The 26198-nt window shown below is 41.8% G+C and overlaps 1 protein-coding gene across 3 annotated transcripts in view; it reads right to left on the reverse strand.

Moving 5' to 3' along the window:
* ITPK1 (inositol-tetrakisphosphate 1-kinase) overlaps positions 1-26198 on the reverse strand; it is a 143716-nt gene that overhangs the window by 12059 nt on the left and 105459 nt on the right. For all 3 annotated transcript variants that reach the window (XM_062495497.1, XM_062495496.1, XM_062495495.1), the window contains 5 exons: positions 9541-9639; positions 7620-7660; positions 3989-4154; positions 1745-1812; positions 94-256 (listed from right to left, as the gene is read on the reverse strand). In XM_062495497.1, coding sequence (XP_062351481.1) covers positions 94-256; positions 1745-1812; positions 3989-4154; positions 7620-7660; positions 9541-9639 — 537 coding nt within the window. The remainder of the gene's footprint in view (positions 1-93; positions 257-1744; positions 1813-3988; positions 4155-7619; positions 7661-9540; positions 9640-26198) is intronic.

The following is a 26198-nucleotide window of genomic DNA, read 5'->3' on the forward strand; positions in this document are numbered from 1 at the left end:
GGTTGCTGCTGTCCACCCCCAGTCTGGGAAGCAATATGAGACAACAGCAGTAAAACTTGCTCCAAAAAGCAGGAGAGAAAAGGCTTGTCTTACCTGGGAATGCATTTATATCAATTACTGCATGCTGCCCAGTCTGATTGTTAATGATGATATCAATTCCAAAGAGGGAAACTCCCAGAGCTTGCCGCAGCGCTTTAGAGATTTCCCTGATGACATCATCGTTTGGCCGCTCAAATACTCCTTCAATTTTATCCAGCTACAATGGAAAAAGACACATTACTAAGGGACTCTGAAACAGCCTTTTTAGTGGAAAGATTGATTTTCAGAAGTTTCCAGGTGCATATCCACCAAATCTAATTGCAGAGAACCATTGGCGTGAAACCAAGAAAGACACCAAAGAGAAACTGCTTTCATTATTAAAAATCCTTCCTGAATTGGAGATTCATCTGCTCTAAAGCATCTAGCTCTTCCTCTTCATACTGGTACACCTATAGAAGCAAAGCAGTGTAGGAATGAATGGAGAATCAGACTCATTATTTTAAGTACTAGATCTGCACCTTAAAAAAACATATACAGGTGGCCTATTTAACCTGTGCTGCAAAAGTTCTGACTGTCATTCTGACTGTCTACATTTCAGTGTAGATAAATGTCTGTGTTAAAGAGCTGACAGGACAGACTCCTGCTGTTAGTTTAATCTGAGTCATACAATACAACTCATCTGATATCTTAATGGCAGAGCATACCTTTTATATTTAGGGTTTTCATGTACAATTTATTTTTTAAGTATTTACTGAGTGACTCAGGTTACTTATGACTGGAGGATGCACTCTTCACTTTTTAAACAACATGTTACACTGCAGAAGTATGCTGTTATGCCTCCAGAAGCATGACTGGAATAAGTATTTGTGTGAGTGAGATGGCAGGTAAACCACAGGAGCACATTTTCTAAGTCTGAAAGCAAATTTTTAGTAATGGCTTCTCCCTCAACATAACCCCAAAATGACATGACTAGCACAATTACAGTTTTAATATTTACCATGCCGACCAGTGTTTTATACTAAATTCAAAATCAAATACGAAACTAGTCCCCAGCAGAGCTTGTGAAACAAAAAAGAATCCCAAGACTCAAGAGATTGAAAGGACCCAGTGCTGTAAAGTGACTTTCCCAGTAGCCAGGTGCCCAAGAACTTGTTAGGATTCGTAAGTCCAAATCTTATTAAAAGAACTGGCGATGCTAGCATGAAACTGTGCAGTGTGCTGGCACTGCTGGTCTTGAAGGACACCCAGAAATGGTCCCATGGTAACAGCTTGGGCATGCTCACATAACAGACAACTACTGGCCCTCTGTGGCCTTGTGCCAACACAATTTCTATGCTTTAATTTTCACAGTTTGTCTTTCCTCACAGAACTGAGTCCTAGAAGGATGATTTATGCTTATTAATCTCTCTGGACAGGAAAAAGCCAGGCGTTTGCATTCAGAATCTCCTTCTTCCCTTTCCCTAGATTAGCCCTGGGTAGTTTGGGAAGCAGCACATCCCTGCTACAAGTTCTTCCTCACCGGAGCTCGGTAAGGAAAACCAGAGTAGGACACAGTCATGCTGGTTCGTGGTACCAAACAGACCTCAGCCTGCAACACAGAAGCAGACAGCTTGTGAAAGAGAGTCACTAGCTACTAACACTTCCATAAGAAAGAATTAGTTAAGTTTCCAACTGTACTAGAGGGAAAAAGACCAAGTGTACTTACCGCTGTTAAGACAGATGAGGACTCTGGTTTGGAAACATTGTGGCTGTTGAAAAATATTGATTCTCTGTCTGCAATTAAAAACAGGTTGTAAATAACTTTGGATTGTAATTTCCAAAGGAATAGTGCAAGGAACAGTAGGTGGCAGTGCAGCCCCATGAATCTCGTCCTGGTCTCAACCATCCACCCCACCCACAGCGCTCTCATGCCTGCTGGCACTGGGCTGCCTGCACAGGCAGGGACCCACAGACATATCACCCACGGTTCTCAGACCACAGATAAATAGAATCATGCACTGGGTGAACAGAAATCAGTTTTCCTACCTTCATCAGAGCAAATTAACTAAGTTCAGTCAGATAATTAAATTGATTTTTACTGACGTGCTATACTCAAAGTCACAGTTCCAAGGGGAAGGTGTGTGACAGAAGGGAGAAGCTGCAATCACTGCAGGTGGTAGGCTGGCAGCACCCAGGATACACTGAGATCCCTGTGAACCTGGACAGAGCACTGTCACCATGGAAGAAAGCAATATATTCTGTGGCCAGGACCTGTCCTTCTTTTGGAGTCACCACAGGAATGCTGGAGTCACTGTGAGGTGACAGAAACCACTAATGAAACACAGTGAAATTCTCTCCATGGTTTACAGCAGCACTTCCCACCCTGCTTCCTCTGTGATGAAGATTTTACTGGCTGAAAGAAATCCCCCACCATGTCTACCTTTAGGATTCCCACCACAGCACACTAATGGCATCATAGAGACAACCTGCACGGAACACCTGGACCAAAGTCTCAGCACGCAGGTGGCACCAGCAAGAATATTTCTGCTATGCTGGTCTCTGACTGGGCATCGAAGAGCAGCCTCAGGGCTACATACAGTAAAGACATGAAAGCTGTGAAAAGTAAATCCAAGTCCACTCTGCAGTCTGACCACCAAAGGACTTCTTGTCTTTCCTCTTGTTTAGAAAGATCTTGTACTTTCAGACACTCAGCTCTTTCAGTGTGTCACTGCCACCAGATCTGTTTAACCATCAGATCTGCCAGGTCAGGTTCCTGTGGCCTCCTCAAACTCTCCCCATGTGGGTGAGAGAGAGAGACACCCTAATCTGCCTACAAAACTTATTTGCATGTGCACTTCCAGACAACTTTAAGTCTTACACTAACATGCAAGGCATTTACTAAGGCATTTTTGGAAAGATGTCTTAAAATGTTCCCTTCCAGCAAAAAGTAGAGACCAACTGTCCTAACAGTTTATATGAACACAGATTCTGGCCTACTTAATTTGATCAGGACATAGAGCAGACCTAAATGTAAATACAGCCCCACATAGCTACAGACAAGAGCTTCTACCAGCATCCTACTACACCTATACTAACAAGCACGTATTTGTGTGTGAAATGCAATGCTGAGCATAAACAGACATACTAGGATTAGCAGAAAACACTAGGAAAAGTAACAAAAATCTGGCATTTCTTCATTCTTGTCCTTTAGTTTGATCCCATCCTCACCTCCTGGATTTATCCAGTTGCTATCAGACCATGCTTGCTCCCATCTATGTCCTGTTAATTTTTTTATGCTTTTGGTGGGCCATAGAATGCAGTTCTCTGGAAAGGAGCTTTTTTCCATAAAGGAAGTCAAACAAAAACCCTTCCAGTGTTGCTCTCTAGTGACATACAGAAAAATCACTCTCCTCACTGACAAATACATTCCTCCTTCTCCCCAACACAGCTATAATATCTACAAACCAAAGGACATCTCACACGAAGATTTTCAACACTGGGCCTCGCATGAAAAGGGAGGCTCATTTAGGGGAGAACACAAGTGATCTTTAATTTAAAACACATACATATTCAAGGTAAAAACAGGGAGAGGAAGTGCTGAAATGATGGAATCCAGGAAATTCTCTCCAAAGCACATTTATAACAAACTCCGGAACAAATGACACATGAAATTACTGTGAAAGGAGAGAACTTCTCTCCCTCTCCCCCTTTCCACATGACATAAAACAGTATTTAACAGGTAAGACTCAGGTTACCACTGCATAAATATTTACTATATTAATGCCATTTGTACATATTCCAGAGCAGGTGAGTTATCTCCCTTCCTATTGAAATAATACAGAAGAGGAAGCATGGTATGTCCAAACCAGCTGCCTTCACTTCAGCAGTTTTTTCACAGGTATTTTCTTCAAAGATACTTCCTGCTGAGGCTGCAAGAACAGACATTTTCTTTCAAATTAGTACAACGTACCTGAGATGCCTGCAGAGAAGTTCTTTAAAGATGGTCTTTTCACCACAGTGTAGGATTCACCAACCACGAAAACTTTATAGAGCACAGCATTGTGATTGATGAAGCTCTGAATGACACAAGGGGGGCGAACAGCTTTGAGGCCTTCCTGGTTGAAGATGATTGCCATCTGGAAACACACACACATGGCTGTGCACAATTCTGGCAATAATTTCATGTCTACCCACACCTGACAAACAACAAGGGGGAGCACCTCCTTCTCCGCATCTTGCTCTATTTCATTACGGTTCATTTTACTGACAGACAGCTCTGCAAACACTACTGGCAGTGAAGCTTTCATTTTCAATCAACATTTTCTTCGCAGCTCTTTGCAATTTCATTTGCTGCCTTTAGTCGGGAAGCTACTGCAACTTGCAGGTACAACAAAAGGGTAAAACATCTGACCAACACAGATGAGAATGTCTGTATTGAATATAAGCTTGTATCGTGAGAACAACAGAAGGAACAGCTCTGTGCACTAACTACACAAATTCTTCCCCACAGCTCTATTCCCCCAATTTGGTTCACACCAGTTGCAACAGACCAAGCACCAGGGCTTCACCCACACCATCGAAGGACATTTCTCTGACTCTGGTAGATCTTACTGCTAACAAATGCTGGCCTATCAATTTTCCTGCTTGGTTTCACCCCATTACTCCAAATAAATAGTTCTCTTGAAGGCACTGGAATAAATATGCCAGAAAGGAAGGCCTTTACTGGGCCCTATGAATGAGCAAATAACTGTCTGCACACATGCACAATAACTCAGTAGATGAACATTTTCTGAGTTCAAGTCAATTGTGTGCATTCAATACCTACTTGCAGCTGATATTCTTGCTGCCTCTATTGTACAGCACAGAGTGGATTTGTGAGTGGTAACAACCTGTGCAAGAAATTTCTTTAACACACAGAATCACCCATCAAGATGATTCACAGCAACATCATCACATCTCATTTGTCTCTTACTGGTGGCAAGAAACATTATTCTCTTCCTCCTCTTGTGTGGATTGTTGGCACTATAGTATCTACAACATCACCCTGGCAAGAACTGTGCTCTTCCTATAATGTTCTCTTCCACTATTAGTTAATTGATTCCCACAAATAAACATTTCAGCCTGTTTTAGAAGTGTGGAAAGCCAGAGTTTATCTTCTCAGCACAGCACTGACTTAGACTATTGGAAGCTATGTGAAGCCTCTCTTCTGCAAAGCTCTATGCTGGGAGCCCCATGGGCTAGCACACAACCCATATAACTCCTGTGGTGTTGTGTTATGCTGGTTCACTGTGATGTCTCATGGTTTTTAACATGCATGAGTAGAGCTCCAAGAATTTGCTTCCAGGGTGCACTTGTTCTTTGTCATCCAGCACAGACCTGCTGAGTCTGGCAGTAACATGGGTACAATACTTGATATCATAATTTCCAAATAGCATTTCTCATTATAAATGCAGAGCTCTTTTGAAGGCAAAACAAAATATTTGCACCAAGAATTTTTATTGACAACACCCATATGGAATTCAGTCTCACAAAACATAGTGATTCTCTGCCTGTTCCTTCTTGTCTGCTCAAATACTCAGAAAACAAGAATTCTGAATACATTTCTTCAGGCTGTGGGTCTCTCATGGCAGCTTTACCAAAGGTTAATTATGTTCTGACCCACTGGCAACCAGGAAGCACAACTTCCAGCCATCATCTCTGTTCAAGTTTAACAAATGGTGCTGGCAAACTGGGAATCAAGTGCTGAGCTGCTGAGGCCACTACTAGTACAGAGGCCATGTAGAACTAGGGACACCACAGGAAGGGTGACACCACCTCAACAACACCTTAACAACAGCATGTACTCACATGAGAAAAGTGGAATCTGCCAGCCTCGCCTGGCAAACTCACACACCAAGCTTGAACTCAAGCCTGCACTTTCAGCTGTCCCTTTTAGCCAGTACTTGAACTTTCTTAACAGCCATCTCATGAAAAAAAGCAGGTTTCTGGTCAGCACTCTAGTTTCAGTGTTAGCTGTGCACTGGAAATACATCCACAAAAAATGAAGTGATTTACCAAAAGCCAGACAAGGAATCATTAATAAAATAGGCAACAATTTCTTGCTTCTAGACCTATGCTCCATCTTTTAGACAGACTGTACTGTAAACAGGCATTTATCCTATGCTTCCTTTGTAATTATTGACCATAAGCAATTCCAAAACAGTTCCACTCTGATCATAAATATAGTCTTGGATCACTCCTGAGAATTCAGCAACTCCAAAAGTGACTACTACTACTACTACTACTACTACTACTGCTACTACTACTACTGCTACTATGTAAAGTACTATGCAAGTCTTCAGGCTTTTTTCCAGGGGTGCTCCTAAGCTCTAGTCATAAGTTCCTGCAATAAAGTGCAGACCGTGGCTGTATTTTAGTCTAATTTTTGCTCTGGCAAGAAGCTTAGGTGTGTCTGCACCGTATGAAAGAAGATCAAAGAAAGATTCACCAGGGAAATAAAGTCCAAGCCTAACTGGACAACTACTGAGAGGTTCATGCATTTCAGTTTGCAGTTGTGGAGGAACTCTTGACAGAAAAAAACAGCAAAAAAATTGGAGTCTTAAATTCATTAACAATCCAGTCCCTGCGTGTTCAAAAGTTTGTAGCAGCTGTTCCAGCAAACTAACAGGAATGTCTGTTGGCTTGTGAAATAAGCCAAGGTAAGGCCTGCCTGAAAAATATCACTGCATTTTTGAAAGGAAGTGCTGGTCAGTCAAGATTTCAGCCATAGCCATTCTGCTCATCTAGATTTAGAGTTTACTTCAGGGTTTCAGCTCTTAGAGACATTGAAGCAATGTCTTGTCGAGCACATTTCAAGAGCAGCTGGGAAACCTGGACTGATGGCCATGTTGTTAACAAAGGAAGGCAGGAGTTAGGAGAGCCAGCAGCAAGGGCTGGATTCTCAAAACTGATCTGCAGTAAGCAGGAAGGCAGGAAGCACAAATGGAAAAGAATTAAAACAGAACTCAGCTCGCTTAAATTTAGAGGAAGCTAGTCTCATAGGTAACGCACTCCTTCCAGGAATATACAACCATTTTAGCTGCAATTGCCTTACAGGAAGGCAGATAAGTTCTACTAGTCATGTTCTCCCCACAGATCCCACTGTGTTATTACAACTGAACATTGCCTGGAAACCATCTCTATTTGTTACTCCCTTCCCCCCTCAAGGAAAGGAGCCAGCTGCTCCATCTGAAGCACAAACCCACTTCTCATCTCTACCACACACATATTGGAAAAGTAACTTTCTGAAACTTTATTTAGCGACCTCTTACCGAAGGAGAGACTGAAGATTTCTTGCAGACAAAACTGACTGGAGACTACAAACTGCTAGAAGCAACAACATGATAGAAGCTAGAAACTGCTAAAAATAACTTGCATGACAGGAGGTTTAAGTAGTATTTAACTTAATTTCAGATTTTTTGAAAAAAAATAATGGTGCAATTAACCATGAGGGAGAGGTGGGGAAGAAAAGTTGTTTGGGCACAGCCCTCATTCCACCCACTACAGGACTGGAAATCACAGGCCAAATCAGGAGAATAATACTGCAATAATTTTTAACTCACCTCATGAGAGTTGGTTCCATGGGCCACTCTGGTTTTACAAACTGGGTAAATAAAAAAGGAAAAACAATTCACCACTGAAACAGAACACCCAAACCCTTTATAATCCTGTTCCCACCCACACATGCAAACACTGGCATCCACCAGACCAAGGCATTGACTGTAATAGACACCAGTGACAGTCTTTGCTTGAACAGTGTCCTCAATCACTGCAAAGCTTGGCTTGCTCCAACCTCTACTCTCTCAATTCCTCCCTGTAACTAAGGTGCAAGCACAGATCTTTATTAGGACTGAACAGAGTTGCAAAGCATCAGCTAAGAAGTTAGTACTAACACTAGGATTGCCATCCTGCCTACTCAGAGAGCATTTTCACAACTAAGTAATTCTTCTGAGGCTAGAGCTACTTTACAGGTACCACAAAACAGCACTGTCCTTAAAACAAAGGAACTGGGACACAGTTGAAACCAACTTATTTTCTTACCTCCATGTTTTCAGGGAAGAGCAGGAAATGTAATGGGCTGAACCAAACTATGATATAACTTACTTTTCACAGGCAACCAGAGAGGGGGACAGAAAAAGGCAGAAACCCTAGCAGCTTTTCTTTCTCCTTCACATTTATCTACTCTGTATGACGTGATTCTCACCTCCATCTTGATTAAGAGGAGTAAAACTAGCAAAAGGAAAGAAACATGTTCCTTCTATTATGAGGCTAGAGAAGACCTGAAGACCCACACAATGACTAGAGATGCTGTTACTTATGTATTAAGCAGAGGAGATGAAAACTTGCAAGTAGTGAGGAAGTGGATAGGACAAGACTACTTTGCAGGTTGTTGGAAGAATGAAATTTCCAGGCAAGAGGACAGGGAGCTATGAAAGGGAGATAAACTGCACTAGAGATCAAAATAACTTGGTAATTTGAAATTTCAGAAAGTGGTTTATGATGTCTCACAGACATATGCTCTGGAGAGCTGGACCATTTTTAAGAAAAAATAAAAATAGAGACAGGAAAATGAAAATACACTCCCAGAATACCAAGGTATGTTAATTTTCAGTGTTGTTTCGTAATTTCATCATCATTTAGTGGGTTTGATTCAGATCTCCTGAATATATGCTGCTGACTACTGAGGACTAGTCAGTCTGTATTGAGATCACAGTGTGAAGAGGAGGGCAAAGCCATTCAGTGGGATTTAAAGCACTGCTTCACAACCTAACTTCAGGAGCCCTGCCTCATTTGGGAGAGCGATGGCAGGGAGGGCAGAACATGGTTTTTCCACACGACTTTACCTCTGAACCTTACAAATGAGGCAAGCACCAAGGGAACAAACACCGACTAACGATCCTGCTCACTTTATACTGCAAGGAATCAAACAAAGGAATGAATTAAAGCACAAGCCCTGCAATGAAACTTGCTACAAAGCACAAACAGTTCACAGCAGCTGTTTGAGCTGTAGGCCCTTGGAGTCTGTTACCCGTGTTAACCCTCTTTCTTTTACCATCTAAGATTATATTTATACCCTGGACCATGGAAAGGGAGAGGTAGGTGAAAAAAAGAGGAGTCAGCAAGGCAGTGATTTTCTCAAGAAAAATAATGAATGCAGCTGGCAGTAGAAACATCTTGCACAAGTTCAGGGCAAAAGGCTAACTTTGTTAGAACTATTAGCATTTCCCAGGAATGCATGTTTACTGTAGCGAGGTGCTGAAAGTAAGGAACATCAATAAAAGGCAAAGGAGAAGCTGATAGGGAGGGGGTTTGTTTCACATTCCAAGCAGACTGCCTCAGAACATTTGTTTCAGGAAAGTTTTAATATCCTTGACATTTTTGGCAGTGAAACCCACACTCCTACAATGTTGGCTATGTTTTGGGGGCTGAATGTGCAGTATTTAGATCCTACTAGAAGCACCAAAGAAAAGCCCATGTACATACTGAATGGGAATGCCAGTCCATTCTTCTCTATAAGCTGCAAGGTATCTTCTCCACAGGCACTTGTCAGCTCCATAAAGGGTGGTGAACAGATCCTCTCATCTGAAAGAAAATAAAAAGACTCAGATGAAGACAAGGGGTTTAGCTCCTCAGCTGAATCATTACCATCTCTCTTCATACGAACTGCTTCTTGATACTCAGCTTATATTAAAGCACCCAAAAGGACTGTAAGCCAGGCCTGAATTTGGGCTTCTGCAAACATTTTGGAAAATGAATGGCTCAATTTTCACACAATCTAAATGGCAATATAAAGCCAGTATTTTCACAGGCAGCAAAAATGATCACCTGGTTAGGAACACATAGCTGCACAAGACTTAGCCAGTGAGGTGAAAAGCAATTGGAATCTTAGCTCTTAACTTTATGCCTTCAAGCATAATTTTCTAAAGCATTTTACAAAAAACAAGAATGGTCTGCAAATGCGACTAGGATAGGCAGTCTCACAAAGCTGTATCTCCTGTAGGACTCCTCAGGGGGCAGATTCCAGAGTGTATTTACTTCAGACAAGGTGCAGAACATTCTGCTGTTCACTGGCATGGCTTGGCCATGAAAGCAGTGTTCATTTGGTCTGGCAAAGCCAACCAGAGCACTGCTGGGACACCACCATGTCAAGACTGCTCAGCAAGCTCTGGGTAAAGAGAAGGATGATGAGAACCATGGTAAAATTTAATGGAGCAGGTCTGCTCCAGAGTGTTTCTGGCAATGTTGAGCTTGTTCACATGGGGTTGCAGGAAGGATGTAGTCAAAAACCAGCCCTCTTAGTGACTTGGTAAGTTGACTTGCTGTAGGATGCGCTTCCTGTTCACTGTAGGAGAACTGAGAATCCCCTGGAAATGCAGCAGGAAAGGCAGAAACCACTGTAGGACTCATAGGTCTTACATAAATAGCTTCATAGGGATGGGTTACAATTTCAAGTGTACAGAGAACCTTGGCTTCAGCCATAGCTTTGAGACAGGTCAGCAGGCCCACAGGTTTTCAGACAAAAGCTGTGTGCACATTGACAACACTGACTAAGTCAAATCAAGGACATCACACAAGTATGAATGACTATTTAAATTACCTCCTCAGTGAGCACAGCCTTTAAAAAGTACTACTTTAATGGAGTTTGAGCTGTGGCCAGCTTACCTTTGGAGCCACAAATGAGTTATAACTTGAGTTAGCTGCATGGTACTGAACACAATTCAGAATGGGTCTGCCAAGACTCCCTTTTCAGACTTATTTCAAGAGAAACAGGATGATACCTTCCTCCAAGAAGCAACTGGAGAAAAGCACAAATGGTGGGAGCAACTGTATTTGGCAAACTCAAGTCACAGGTTTATATCAACTAGCAACTTGTCTTGAAAATAAACAAAACATGGCTGAATCCAAACAGGTGGAGACCATGCTGTGCATATGGTGCAGAAACGAAGAGTACATGTGAACTAAAACCCCAGCAAAGCTAAACATAACTCTTGAAACAGCCATACATTCAGAATATAAACACTGTTTAGGTTAATACTTTTTACTTCATTATAAGTGTGTGTATATATATATATATATATATGAAGAAAACTGAATAACTGAAAGTAACAGAGATGCAAACCTCTCTATATTTTGGTACACATATCTCAATACATCCCCAAACTTTCGGAATATCTGAGAACTCTCTTCATTAGCAGTGTTATCATGAGAAGAAGCTTTCTGAGTAACTGCTATTATCATGCATTCTAAAAGGAGCAGAAAGATTGATGCTTTGAGGTCAACCTCTACAAAACTAAACAAAACATCCCAGATTTCAAAGCTTTCAATTTGCTGCTATGAAAACAGAAAACAGCATCCAAAAGTGACAGGTACTGTAATATTTACAAGCCTTTGCCAGAGTTAAAGTTCCTTAGTTGGATGAATTTAGGGAATAAGATTTAGTTTACAGATACTTGGGAACAACTTTGGCTTGGCAGCTCTTCCACCCACATGCTTAAGGCTCACAAATAACTTTGCCTTCAGAGTGCAGATGCAGAGGAATGTATGGTTCCGTCTTTCTTCCCTCTGTTTCTCTCTCATGCAAACCGGAATGGGAGACAGGGAGGACTCAGTGTTCCTGCTGACTACATGACACTTGCATGGGGAGATGAAGGAACAGGCAAACAGTAATTTCTTTGACTTTGTACTTAGAAAAGACCACCTGGATCAACAAAAAGTAGCAAAGAAGATTCCTAGCATCTCAAAGTGCTCCTGCTGAGTTTGCACAGCACTGGCATCTTCTCTACCAAGAAGGCAATTCTGGCCCACTGAAACCTCTAACACAGACCATTAATTCACAGCCAGATCTGAGGACAAATAAATCCTCACTCAACACAAGATTTCAGTAGAGCCTACAGCTAGAACACTGCTGCTCTGAGTTTAACTGCACACACTGAAATTCTAAAGATGGCTGTAGGTTAAAAAAAAAGTCCTCCAGCTGCCAGCAATCATCCTCTCCTCCTTCCTAGGGTGGCAAATGCATGCTGAAGTTTTCTCCCATCACCAAGCTCCTGCTATCAGAGTGACAGCAGTCTCTGCACACCTTCTCTCCACTGAGGTCCAGGACAGTCCTCATTCAGTGGCTGAGAGTCAATTCAGTACTAATTTACATCAACTTGGAACTACACCATGCGACCCACATAGTGCAAATGACCCCCAGTGGTACACTGAATGTTCCCTCCCCTCCTGCTGAGTAAGCTGCTTTAGTGTGAATTTACTGAGTTGTGGTCAGGTCCTGGACTCTTGGCACTGTCACCACTTCTTTGCCAACAAACAGTGACAAGACACCATGAGAAACCATTGCCAAAAAGAACAACAGTAAATATACACCAACAAGTAAACATAACAGTCTAGAGATGAGAAGAGCATCATGATTCTGGCTCCAGTGCTGACCCTTTGTATTGATGCTCCAGCCTAACCCTCCAGTCTAAAACCAAGCACTATTCTCATCTGCACCTGAGAGCCCAGTGTGGACAAAGCACTTTAATAAAAGCAATCTGAGAACTACAAGAGCATGAGGCCACAGCCATGTCACCCCTCCTGTGCAGCTGCACTGGTCATACACCACTAGCAGAAGTGATTCTGTCAGGACACAGACCTGGTACAACCCAGAACCTGCGCAAGGAGCTGATGCTGTTGCTTTTCTACCATCAGTACTCAGATCCGTGCTGTGCACTGAGATGCTGCTGAGTGGAAAAGTCTTCTCCCAAAATATCAAGTTTGGAAAAGACTCTGCCTCATCTTCCACCCTTGGCTATGCACAAGTCACCTTAAATCTCAAGAGATTATTACATATGGAATTTCTAATCTTCTCACATTGAATCTGAAACTAAAGGCCAGGCACTTCCTCCCTCCCTTTGGGTGCATACATTGCATAACACAATAAGCAGATGACCACAATTATTAACCCTATCTTCCTTCATGCAACAGACAGGCTGAAAAAAAAGAGTATTTATTCTCGGCACCATCAACCTCTTTCCACAAGACCACAATGCAGTCAATAAACACAGTCGAACTCTGAACTTCTGTTTATGAAGTGGGGAGAAGGCTTCACCTCCCCCTGGTCAGGCAGGGCTTTTTGGAGCTACTTTAAGGAGTTCCAGGAAAAAGACTTTTTGATGCTACTGGAATCATTACAGTAGCTGAACAAACTACCTGTTTAAAGGTTCAGTCTGAGCATCATCAACCAAAATCCTGAGAGTATTACTGGAAAAACATAAACCAGAAGGTGTTTACTGAAGAATATCATATCTTTTGCCGAATACTCATCATTAACAGTGGCTTCTTTGTTTACACACAGTAGGTAAAAGATGCACCGAATGAGGGGCGTGCTGAGGGCAAGGGAAAGGTAAAAAAAAGAATGGTACAGTGAATTTGTGAAACAGGTGGAAGGAAGATGCAGTTTGCAAACGAGCACAAGAGGAGGCCAGAGTCCTGCAGGTATACAACAGACCTGGCACACCTAGATCCCCTAATTCTGCTTACCAATTCCAAATGGAGCACAGCTTGTGCCCGAGTTGCTCTCTGTGCCTGGAAAGGTTGTCAGTATTATTCCTGAAAATACTGGGTATGCAGCCTCCACATAACACAACAATGCGTTACGCAGAAAAATGACAAAGCTGCTTTGAAAAGTGCTGGTCTCTGTTGTAAACACCGTTAAGAAAAACACAAAACCATACATGTCAAAATCAGGACTGGTTCATCATCTAAAACTAATAGAGCAAATGTTAAGTCTTAAACTATCAGAAAGATTTACAGCAGATGGGAACAAAATCTAAACTTTCTACTTTGTTGGGAAAAGCCACTCTTTAATAGAACAGTTTGCACTGTGATTTGAAAACATTTAAGACTCTTTAAAAATAAATATATTTTCAGTAAACTGTGCTCCACTGTAGCTTCCATCAGCTTGTGGCACTCTGGTCCTGTGGGAATAGAGAGGATACACAGCCAGGGCAATGTCTTTTTCTCCTAATACAACAAGGAGAGGAAATCTGAACTTCCAGCTCACCCCTGCCTACTGAGTCTATTTTCAACCAAAAAACCCAACCACACAGAGAAGCAGCAAGGTTTTTTCCAGCATGCAGCTACATCTTATCTCAGACTTATCATAAGCCAACCCCAAATTCACAGCAGCCCAGTCCCTAAGAACTGGAAGAGCCCTTTCTTCAGTCCTCCCTCTAGTAGACAATTTTTCAGTTGAAGGTTCATAAACTTCAAAACTTTATTCATAAACCCGACAACTTTAACAGGTTTATTTCAGCACTTTCGAGCTGTATTAAAAATACTCTCAAGTTGTTTTCCCTTCCCCTCAGAATGCATGTGCATGAGGAATATTGGCAGAACCAATTTAGTTCAAACATATGTTGATCTATACTCATGACTGAAAAAATCATTGCATATGAATATCCATGTGTTTGAATCTCACCCTTTAAGTCTCTGAGGGGAAAATTCCAGTTCTTAGGGTAAAGCAGCCGTATCTGGGGAACATTTGGCAACACATTCCAAAGACACAAGAGGGCAGAGCAGACTCAGCTTTGAGGACACAATTTCAAGCTTAACGTAGTTTGACATACAAGGAATTGCACATGGAATAGCTGTGTTAAATGGAACATCTGCAGAGCAACAGTCTTGGTTTTTAAAAAAGTAGGGATTTTTGAAGCATCTGGGCAGTGAATGAGGAAATCCTGCAACTGAATATAAACATGAAACTATTTTAAAAATTCACAATAACTTGTCATTTCTGTGCAATTCCTGAGTGCTAATTATGGGTTTTGATGATGAAATCAGCTTAGAGTCAAGAGAAAGTATAAACCATAAAGAAGAAATAAAGGCAAAGGCCATTGTAAAGCCAGCCTGATGGAATTGTTTTCTCCCAGATGAACTCTTCCTCAGAGACAACCATTTCACAAAGCTATGGTCTGTATCAGATCTTCCTTTACTTTTTAGCTCTAGACTTTTATTTTATGCCCACTTTCCTTAGTGAGCAGAATCTTTCTGATTCCCGAAAAAGGAATTCCCGTCATCCTGTGGGTGCTCAGGCTGAAATAGGCAGGTTTTGCAGAGAAGTACACTTGTACAAGTACACATTCCACTCACTTATGCTGATGGAGCCTCACAGGCACCTGACAGTAAAGGAGCACAGCTACAGACCTGCCTTCAGTTAAAACAGACCTGTGGTGAAACACAGTCATTGATACAGCCTGATAAAGTGTGCTCACGACCATGTAACACTTTAAGTGGTGAAAAATTATCTCATTCAGGAGTAAAGGCAGGGAGATGAGTGCTCATCATCAACCAACCTCATTTTTCAGCAGGTAAAAGGGGTTACCCACCACCTTGTAAATGCAAGAGACAAGAAGCTTTGCATTTGAATTTAAAAAAACAAGCACACCTCACCACAGAAAAAGGAGGCAAATGAACTAGCTGTCCACGAGAAGGAAATAAACCTTCTGGTGCTTCTTAGGCTCTTTGTAGATAAGAATGTTAGGCAAAACTCTCTTATAAGTAATGAAGATGGGTGGAGAAAACCGGCTGGAACAGCGTTTGTTGAAACAGTAAAATTTATTCCTTATAGCATTGAAGCCATACCAAGACCTGGGGACTCATTTTACAGGCAGGAGTGTTTCCAATATTACAGAAAGAATGAAAGCAATTTTGCTCATCAAGGAAAAGAAGAAAGTTATTATTTGGCAAATGCAAAGAAGTCTTCTGCATTTTTACCCCAATAATGTTCTGCTCAGAACACTGGCACTGAAAGTATTGGTATCTGCAAGACCCCAAAGGCATTTCAAGAAGACAGACTATGCAAAATATACTCTGCGTGTCTGCTCTACATAAAAATGCAAATACCACATTCAGTGGGAATACCTGAACCCCGATTATAACCACCTCAGCTGTCTCTAAATAGGAATTTGTATCTGCTGTATCACAGGTTTACCTATGTATGTTGAATACATGAATTACACTTATCATTGCCATTTTCAAGTGACAAATGTGCCCAATTTTAGTACTGTTACCAACATAGACAACCCTACTGTGTAGAATGAGAAAGGAGTCTCAGAACCAAGCCAGTATTTGGCCAGTGTCCAAATACGACCCTTTCCCAGGAAATACAGAAGGTATATAATGGCCCAGATGCAAGATTTTTTATGCTTCGTCTCCCAGATACTGAGATAAGACATTTCTTAGACTAGTACAAAACAATTTCCAATCTGGATTTCTACTTGCAAACTACACAGTTCCAGGACAGGAGCTGCTGGGATGTTGGATGGCACCCCCCTGGCCTAGATGGTGGATAGGAACAGATAGTGGTATGCACTGTTCACCCTGTCCACATCTTGTACACACCTGATTTACGTGAGAAAGTGACAGCAGAGAGAACACCAGTTTGCTCCATACGAGATGCTCATCATTCCCAGGAATCTAAAGTAAGCTGTGAAGACCAAATGCTGAACTCCTTACTGAATTTATTTTCATATAACTCTACTCAGTTTAACCTGTTAGTTCCTCTCAGTTGAAGAATCAGTCTTTCCTTATATTATACAGAGTATGTTGTCTAATAAAATAGAAAATGCATTCATGGCAGGGGCCATGATAGCAGACATGATGTAGGCAGCTTTTTCTTGTCTGTTATGGAGTTCATTTGAACATATTAGAGTACCCAGTAGAGTAGAGCTCTGGAGCTCTTTGTATCTCTTATCTAAGAGGGTTGATGGCCCTTAACCAGATCAGTTTAATGAGCTTTTGGAAGATAAATCCTGAGAGATACTACATAATGCATGTCCTAGGCTTTCAGCAAACACCACTTCCAATCTATATATGCTGTGTCAGAGGCAAAGCAGCAGCCCACAGGGAGTATAAAATAGTGAGAAAATTCCCTCCAAGGCAGAGGTATCCAGAGACACACTAGAAGGGGCTCTGGTAGTATCATCCAATGCTTAGTTCAAGCCCCCACAGTATAGCAAGACTCCTGCAGCACCTGTGCACCAGCTCAAGCCAGAGAGGAACATGGACTTTGGCTGCTGTTCCAAACCACACCAGCAACGACAGAGGAAATGTGAATAAATACCTGCCTTTTATTACTTTACCAGCCCACATGTATGTGAACACAAAGCAAGTGCAAGAGTTTACATCTAGATCTAGAAAACACAGCAAGATCTCGAGTTAACACTGAGTAATGGGAGAGGCACATCCTGTCACTGCCCAGCTGAGCAGGGCTGCCAGCCAGCCCTATGGCTGGGTACCTCCTGTCACCTGTGTTGGTGACATCTCTGTACTTTTGGCCAAACAGATTTGCCAGAGATTTGGTGACCACTTAATTTGAGCTCCTTTATGTAAAGCAGCCACTCAGATCACAACTACACAACTGCAATGCAGCTCTTCCACGTGCCATACAGGTGCATGAAATGAAGAATGTGGCATTTCAATAGCAACACTGGAAAGAACTGTTTGCAGATACTTAAGCACAGACTTAACTATCAACTCAACAACACAAGCAAATGATCATGGTCCCAAGTTTGTATGCAAAATAAGAAACAAGAAGCTAATGCCCTGCCCTATTACTGTCCTTGCATAGGTTAGCAAACTTCTCAAATGCACATGGGACTTTTACCCACACTGCTCACCATTCAGAGCTTGCACTTTGTGCCATGGAAGAAACAAACTCAAATGAACAGACTTTTTTATTCAGAAAAAATTTGTATTTTCACCTGAAGATCATATAGTCAATCCTGAAGTACTTTGGAAAAATGTAACTGAAACACTGGTTCTGGCCTTAAAGGATTCTGAGCTGCACTTGTTTGCAATGCTTTAAATGGAGTAGGACACACCAACCAAGGCTGCTGCCTACTACAGAGACTGGTACAATTTGATGATTTTTCCCAAGTGAGGTAGATTGGGCCCACTCCAAATCAATGAGAAAAAATAACTCCTGAGACAAACAAGCTATGAGTATTTTAAACATCAGAAAGAAAAAGACCTATCTACAGGGGAAAGCTTTGTTAGTGCATATTTTTCTGTTCTAATTATGTTAGTATAACTATAGCAAAGGAATGTACACACACCATGTTGTTTACATTGGATTAGCTTCTGTTGCTAAAGTTTTCAGACAGCCCTGTAAATATTAAGCTATTAGAGAGTGTCCAAAGGAGGGCAATGATGATGGTGAAGGGCCTTGAGGGGAAGCCATGTGAGGAGTGGCTGAGGTCACTTGGTGTGTTCAGCCTGGAGAAGACTGAGGGGAGACCTCAGTGCAGCTACAGCTTCCTGTGAGGGCAAGAGGAGGGGCAGACACTGATCTCCTCTCTTTTGTGAGCAGTGACAGGACTCGGGGAATTGACTGAAGTTGTACCAGGGGGGTTTAGGATGAATACTAGAAAAAGCTGTTCAACCCATGTGGCTGAGCACTGGATTGGGCTCCCCAGGGAAGTGGTCACAGCACCAAGCCTGAGACAATTCAAGAAGTGTTTGGACAATGCTCTCAAGCACATGGTGTGACTCTTGGGGATAGTGCTGTGCCATCGAGCTGGACTCAATGAGCCTTATGGGTCCCTTCCAACTCAGCATATTCTGTGGTCTCTTTTCATAAATAACTGCAAAGTACTCTGGGATCCCACACCAGACCCCAACACTCATCAAAACACTCGGCAATACCTGTGAGAAACTATCTGGAGGCAAGGACCAGCAGTCCTTACCTACTATCCTGAAACAGTGTTGGTGTAGGAAGCTGACACTATTTCCTTGCTGCTGACAGGCTGCCAGGAGAAAATCCTGAATTGCATGATTCTCTCTGGCACCATGGAGAAGAAGTAGTGGCTCCTGAATTGGAAGGGGCATGTACCCAAGCTTGGTATTTCTGTGAATGTCATCTACTAAGATGCCAGACTTCCAGCAGAATTCAGGACAAAGTGGTTTCTATTTCTATTTTCTCTGACACTGTAAGACGAGGTCTTCGGCTGCATCTTTGGTGCATTCAGTGCCTGTGTTCCTTATTTGACACTGGGCATGTCAAGCAGCTAGCAGCAGCCAGAAGCCATTTATTCCACGAAAACCTCAGTGCTTCAAAGCAGCGAGACCAGCACTTGATCTCCTTCAATAGCACCTGGAAGGGAGGGAGGGAGATGGCAATAAAAAGGCAGAGGGAGGAAAGACCACTCCACCAGAATGGAATCCTTGACTGATCTGCCAGCACACATGGCAGCACAAGGAGCCTCCTGCGTCTAGCTGTGAGCTCCCAAAAGTCGTGTGCCAGTGAAAAATTGTGACAGAAAGGGGACTTCTTCATCTCACATGACTCCAGACAATTTGTTTCTGGAAGCTGTCTGTGCACCAGCAAAGCCAATGGAAACGGGCCCATTTGGACAGTGATTTTACCTTATACATTCAGCAGTTTAAAACTAGTAACTTCTGGACAAATATATCTCTACCCACTGTTTGTAAACTCCTAGTACATCACACACATGTAAATTTTAGCTAGACAGTGTGAAATGCAATAAACTGCCCTTTGCTGCCAGACAATTACCTTCACAAGAACTGCTGCTGCAAAGTAATCTTCCTGTTTTTCTGAAATGTGCATTCCTGTCTTGCAGGGAACAATACTGACCTGTATAGTCTGAACACACAAAGAAATACCTGTAATTTTCTGGCTTCACTTACTACATTGACTAATGATTCATGAACTTACTACTATCTCCTGTCAAGTATGACAGCAAGAGTGGAAGAGATGTCCACATATAGAAACACCCAGCAAGAAAGTCCAGAAAAGACAGATAACTTCTGGCTGATTATACAGAATCACAGAATGGCTTGGGTTGGAAGGGGTCTTAGAGATCATCTTGCTCCAATCCTCCTGCCACGGGCAGGGACACTTTTGACCAGGTTGCTCACAGCCCCATCCCACCCGGCCTTGAACACTTGCAGAGATTGGGCATTCCATAACTTATCTGGGCAACATGTTACAGTGTTTCACCACCCTCGCAGTGAAGAATTTCTTCCTATTATTGAATCTAAACTTACTTTCTTCCAGTTTAAAGCCATTCCCCTTTATCCTATCAACACATGCCCATGTAAAATATTTCCTTAGTTTATATGTAGCAACACTGGCCAGGACAAATCCTGAATCATATTCTCTAATTTGGCAAACATTAGCTCCCAAATACACTTTCTAGTATAATCTTACTTGTTTAAAATTGAGTACAAATATCGCCCTGGACCACCCGACTGTACTTGTGTTTCTGGTTTTGTATGGGCTCCTCAGCACAGGCTTGCTGCTGCTTCCTGAATCTTATGCTTGTAACAACTTATGAGCACTAGATTACACCTCCTGCTCCTATCTAACTAGTATGGATTCTCCTTTATATCTTTGTACTGCAATTAGGCTGTAGGAATTGCACCTGCCTCTGCAAGTACTTCCCATCTGCTGACATAATCTCAGTTGTACTGAGCTATACTTTTTTTTCCCCCATTAGTTTATCCATTTAAGACTTGATATAACAGCTATCTCCAATTAGTCAGGATTTAAGGCACATGGGAGGTGCTTTCCCTAAAAGTTAAGGCATTCTAAAATCTCTTATGTTTTCTACATATAATATCCATGTCTCTACTTCTCTCATCTTCATCTGCAGCAAAACATTCACTGCCTAGGCCCTCTAAGCCTGGAGCATCCTCTAATTAGAGGACAGCCCACAAATCTTCCAGCACATTGCTGGTTGCCCATTTGTCCATCAACTTGCCTTCTAACTCAATCCTGCTACCATCTCTGACCTCTCCATTTGCACCTACACACTGCCATCTTGTCACAAGCTTTCTCAAGGATAAACTCCTTTTGTGACATTTCTAAAACCAGGTCCTTCCTGGTTTTAAACTCAAGCTTATACATCTTTTTCCTTTCCCCCGGTGGCTGAATCATTTTTACATCTTTACTCGTTAAGCGACCTAACAAATGAAAGTTGTAAAGAAATATGTTACATTTCTTAGTTTCCTCAGTGAAGTATATATGAAAAAGCCAAGTAATACCTCAAGAGGAAGAAGCCTCAAATATCATGGATGGATTGAAGAAAGCTGAGGTATACCACAGCTGCAGGCTGGATCATTTAGAAAACAGGAGCTGGGTGAGTGCAGGCAGCTGTGTAGGAGCCTCTTCAAAATTCTGGTCAACTGTCCCTAGTTCCCTGCATGTGCTGCACCTACACCAAGGACTAAAAGAGATGCAGACTCCTAGAAGGTCAGACTATATCATACCCACCCCTTAGCTGTCCAACACAAAGGGAGCTGTGATCCCTGTAAGTTGGTAAAACAAGGATTTTCCCTTTCATAACATCCAGTGACAGGACACGTGACAGTGACTCAGAGATAGAGATGCCTTGAGCCACACAGACACATTCATGTAAAAAACAGCACCATAATTTGTGGCTCAGAATATCTGTGAGATCAGTGAGAAGTTCCCCATGTGTTCAGTGTCAATTCCCAGTATTCAACAGATCATTACTCAAAGCAAAATAGTATCTCATGTCTTCAGAAAATGCACTTTCTTGAAAAGTAAACAGCTGCAAAAGCTTGATTTGTACCTGTCTTCCAACCCACCTTTTGATGGTTGTCAATGCTGCAAAGATATGTCAAAATTCTGTGCTCTACAATATGTATGTACTGCACAAAAGAATTTAAATCACAGGCTAAACTCTATTCTTAATCATGTTGTAATCAAAAAGGTTTTAAAGACTATCTAGTCAGAAGAATGTGAGATTCATACCATACCAGTTGCAGGATCTGAACTCTGCTCTGTAAGTGGATTAGAAAGTTATGGAAAGAGCTAAATTCTTGGCTAATTTTCAAGTAGAGAAACATTGCTAAGCTCAACAAATTAGACAGCTCTCAGCATGACCCATGGTTTGTATAAAAAGTCTCTGATTTAGTAGAAATGCTATTTCCTTTTTGTCTGATCTGTTTAATGACCTTTTTCCAGGCTTTGAATCTGGGTACTCATTTTCTTTTTGACAGACTGAAAATGCTGTAACAGAGTTAGGGCAACAGAAGACAGGGCAACAGAAAGAGCACTTGCAAAATGAGCAACATACCTGTAGGTCAGGGAAAGCTAAATGCTTCAAAAGCAGTTAGTAGATTTCTGAGACATGCAGTCATGTCTTTCAGTCAAAACTTCACTACCTGCTTCTTACTAGATGAAAACAACTAGCTTGTATTTGCAAAGATTTTTTAAAACAAATAAAATACAGTATATACTAAGATTAGACTTTTCAACTAGCTAAATGCAGACGAAAGGATGCTCATAAAAACCCAGGCTACTATCACTGATGTACATTTTATTTATATAAGCCTCTTCAAATACACAATGTTTCATACTCATCAAAGATTCTTCCTTCATTCCTGGGCTATCCAGTACCAGTTTCATTTTACTGCCAGGGAAGCTGAAGAGCTGAAGCAGACCCTCAGTGAACTGATGAAAGCAACAGTTTTGGTTTTGGTGGTAGGCTTGCTCAGACCATACCTGCAATTGTCTCATGCTGTCATGAGAAAAACAAGCACTCCTTGTTTGGAGATCTTCCCTTTTTTACAAAGGCAGCACTCATGCACCAATCCATTCTACAGCAGTGAAAGCGAGAGACAAAACCGTAGAAGGGCTCATCAAGAGACAGCCTGTGAGCGGGGATGGAAAGCTTCATCTTCTGTGACTGACTCCATCTGAACCAAGAACTTAACCAGTTCTGGGTCTGCTCTGAATCACCAGCCACTCGCAATGCAACAGCTGAACAATGTTTGTTGAGGCATTTAAATATAGAGAAAGGAAACAAAGATGCAAAAATATTGAAGTAAAAAAGTGCAGTGGAAAAGTTTATAAAAGCTATGAACATCATCACATAGAGTATAAGCATTTTAGTTTATTTCAAGAATGTAGAATTTGATCCCAAGTAACATTAGGATATGCAAAGATGCATAACACAGGCACATAGCTGAAGCTTTATATGAGATTTCCTTGTGTGTCTAGAAGCTCATATCCCTGTCCATTTGCTGGGTTTCAACTTACACTTGCACTACTGTGATGATTAGCAATTTCTTATTTTGGTCCTTGTGCCCATGGATGATTGTATGTAAGTGTAAGCTGTGCCACCAGCACTGTGCAGGTGTCCAAACATGCACATTTCTGTAGGGCCTCTCAAACACAAGGACCTGCACATCAGTCCTCAAAGAACTTTAGAAACAAGCAGGACACAGGTTGTACAAACACATCAGCTCTCTGAGGTTGAGAGGCTGTTCTTCCTTACTTGAACTCATATTTGGTGAACATGAAGTTATGCAAACAGAGGACTTCTGGGACCACAAATCTGCCCTGACAAGAACATTTCAGCTTTCCTTCCTCTTCCCTGAGGCCAGCACTGGTGCTATTTTTATTAAAAAAAAACTAAGTATCATGTATTAGGCAGCAAAGCAGTGCACATACTTCTTTTCTGGATAATCTACTCACATTACCAGAGAAGAGGGCAACAGAAGACATTAGGCCACTGCAGACAAGGTGCTGTAAAATTCAACATTTGTGTTAAAATGCAGGAATGATGTACCTTTGGTCTCTTAGGGGACAGCCTTCAAAACCTGACCTCAGCAGCTTTTCTCTGAGATTAATGTGGAGGAGGATGCTGTTATTTCTCAGTGCTGCTGAGTTCAGCTCAGCAAGCAGGGGAGAGCACTCAGGAAGGAATGCTCTGTTTTCCCAAACAAGGACATGTTAGCACCCTACCAGGACACCAACCCAGGCAGTACCAGCATTTGTTTTATTCCAGTAAGTCTGACTATTAGTCACATCTATGTATGGTCTCCAGCAGCCAAATGCTGTAGTGAGACGTAGGAAACTTGTACAGGCAATTCCAGAAACACATTCATCCTGTGCCAAAATACAATATAATGTCAGTTAAAGAAGGGGATTTTCACTCCGAGAGTAGGGGTGACATTTCGTCTCCAAAAATGTACCAGGAGCCAGAGGCAACACAGGACCTGAAAACAGTCAGGAATGTACCACAGTTCAGTCTTACAACATGTTTGTCCTTGAAAACTCCTAGTTTTAGCAGAACAAGAAGAGGAAATGCCCTGAGGACTCCTTGAAACGCCTCCACAGGAAGAGAAGTTGCAAGTATCAATTATACTGTGTAACTGAAAAAGTGGGGAAAAACATAATTGTGTTCAGAACTAGAAAATCACAGCAGGTGTCAATATTTTCCAGTCTTCAGGCATGTAACATCAACATTTCAAGCTTCTCCATCAAGTGTTTAATTATAGTCTTCTTAGATTCCTTAGGAATTGTCTGTACAGCATACAGCAGAGCACAAAAGCAGGAAACCACTGGGAGATTTGGTGCTTTACTAAAAGGGGAAGCAGAGAACATGCCAAGTTTCTTGTGAAAATAAGATGATCCCGCCTTGTGTAATGCTGTGAAGGGACAGCTGTGACCCTGACAGTGGCTAGTATTTTCAAAATGCCAGGGAGCCGCATCCAACATGACAGGAGAGCAGCAAAGAGCACGTGGCAATAAGCCTACCTCACTCTGTCACAACCCCTATTTGATTTTGCAGACCACTTTCATACAAATACACAGAAGAGGGAGGCATCCTGTCTACACTGTTCACCTGCAAACAACAGTTCAGGCTTCCAGGCAGAAACAGGCAGCAGTAAACAGAGAGGAAATAAATAATAGTACTCATACCCTGCTGAACTCACAGCTCACTGCTCCTTCTAAATGAGAGAATGAGAACGTGACTTTGGTTTACAGCACTTAGTACTGTCATTATGGAATTTAGGGTCTGCACTAACTAAATGCACCCTTGTGGAACCACACTCCTTCATTTTCTTCTGATAGCCCTCTTTGGGGCACAAGCACACAGGCTTTGCACTCCAGCAGACTCATGGAAGGTGTCATTCCAAGACTGATCAGTGAGGAAACCACGAAACCAGAAATGCCCCTTCTTTCCTAACAATCCCTCATCATTAATCTTCATTTTTCTAGGGGAAGGCTGGTGAAGAAGGCAAGTACCGTCCCACAGTTCAGGACCTGACAGAACGCTTGTGACATTCACATTTATTTCAGTCATAAACAAGCCATGACAGTACAGCAGTTAGCATGTGCATGTGCCACTGGAACAACCAGTGGGAAACCAATTCAACCACCTTGCTGAAGGAGCTAGAAGCTTCATCTTCCTGTGGTGTCAGGACTAAATCCTACTGTAAAGAAAAGCAGAGGTAGGCCTTCTTCCTAGGAGGATTCAACCTCATGGCCATGGAAGGCAAAGATAGTGGAGGACCCAAGGAGGATAGCACTGCCACAGCCTCTGCTGGCTGAAACAAAGCAGAAGACATGTCTGAGCCAGGCATGCTCAGGGCACAGAGATGATATGTCAGCACCTTTTGAAACTAGCTCTTCTACACTATGTACTTTATTCAGTTAATATTCTTCACCATGAGGCTGAGTTAGATCCTTATTTAAATGTGCTTTCAAATCTGCAGGATGATCCATGCCCTGTATACCATGAAACAGTAATTATGTTCATTTTGGCAATAGTTATTGGTCTGTGATTGAAATAAATACCCTGTCTTCAATGCCTGTTTCTTAAGTCTGCTCGAGTAAGAGAATATTCTATAAACATATCTCTGCCAACAAACCAATACATTCATATTTTTCCCCTAATACTGATATACTTTCATAACTTTTCCCTTATAAATATTTTGCAAGCTTATCTCAGACAAGAAGAAATTAATTTTCTGTATGAAAGGCAAATAGCAGGACAGATGTTCATGTAGCACAGTGAAAAATGAAGCATCTCAAAGACACAGTTGCCAACTGAGAAATTATTGGTTCTTCATTAGCAAGCATTTGAGTTAGGTATAAATGAAGTTACCAACCCTTCCTCACCCTTCTCTGTTTATCCTACTAAGCAGGAAATCCCAGAGACCACATTTAATAATGTATCTAAGAAGTGACTTTAGATTTCTAAATGATTTTCATTTATTACAGTTCATGATCACTTCTGCTCATTCCTCTACTCATTTTACTTCAGCTTCTCTCAAAAAATATCCAAGGATTTTCATTTCATTTCACCATTAACCTTTGC

The sequence above is a fragment of the Cinclus cinclus genome, chromosome 6 (assembly GCF_963662255.1).
Source record: "Cinclus cinclus chromosome 6, bCinCin1.1, whole genome shotgun sequence".
NCBI lineage: Eukaryota > Metazoa > Chordata > Aves > Passeriformes > Cinclidae > Cinclus > Cinclus cinclus.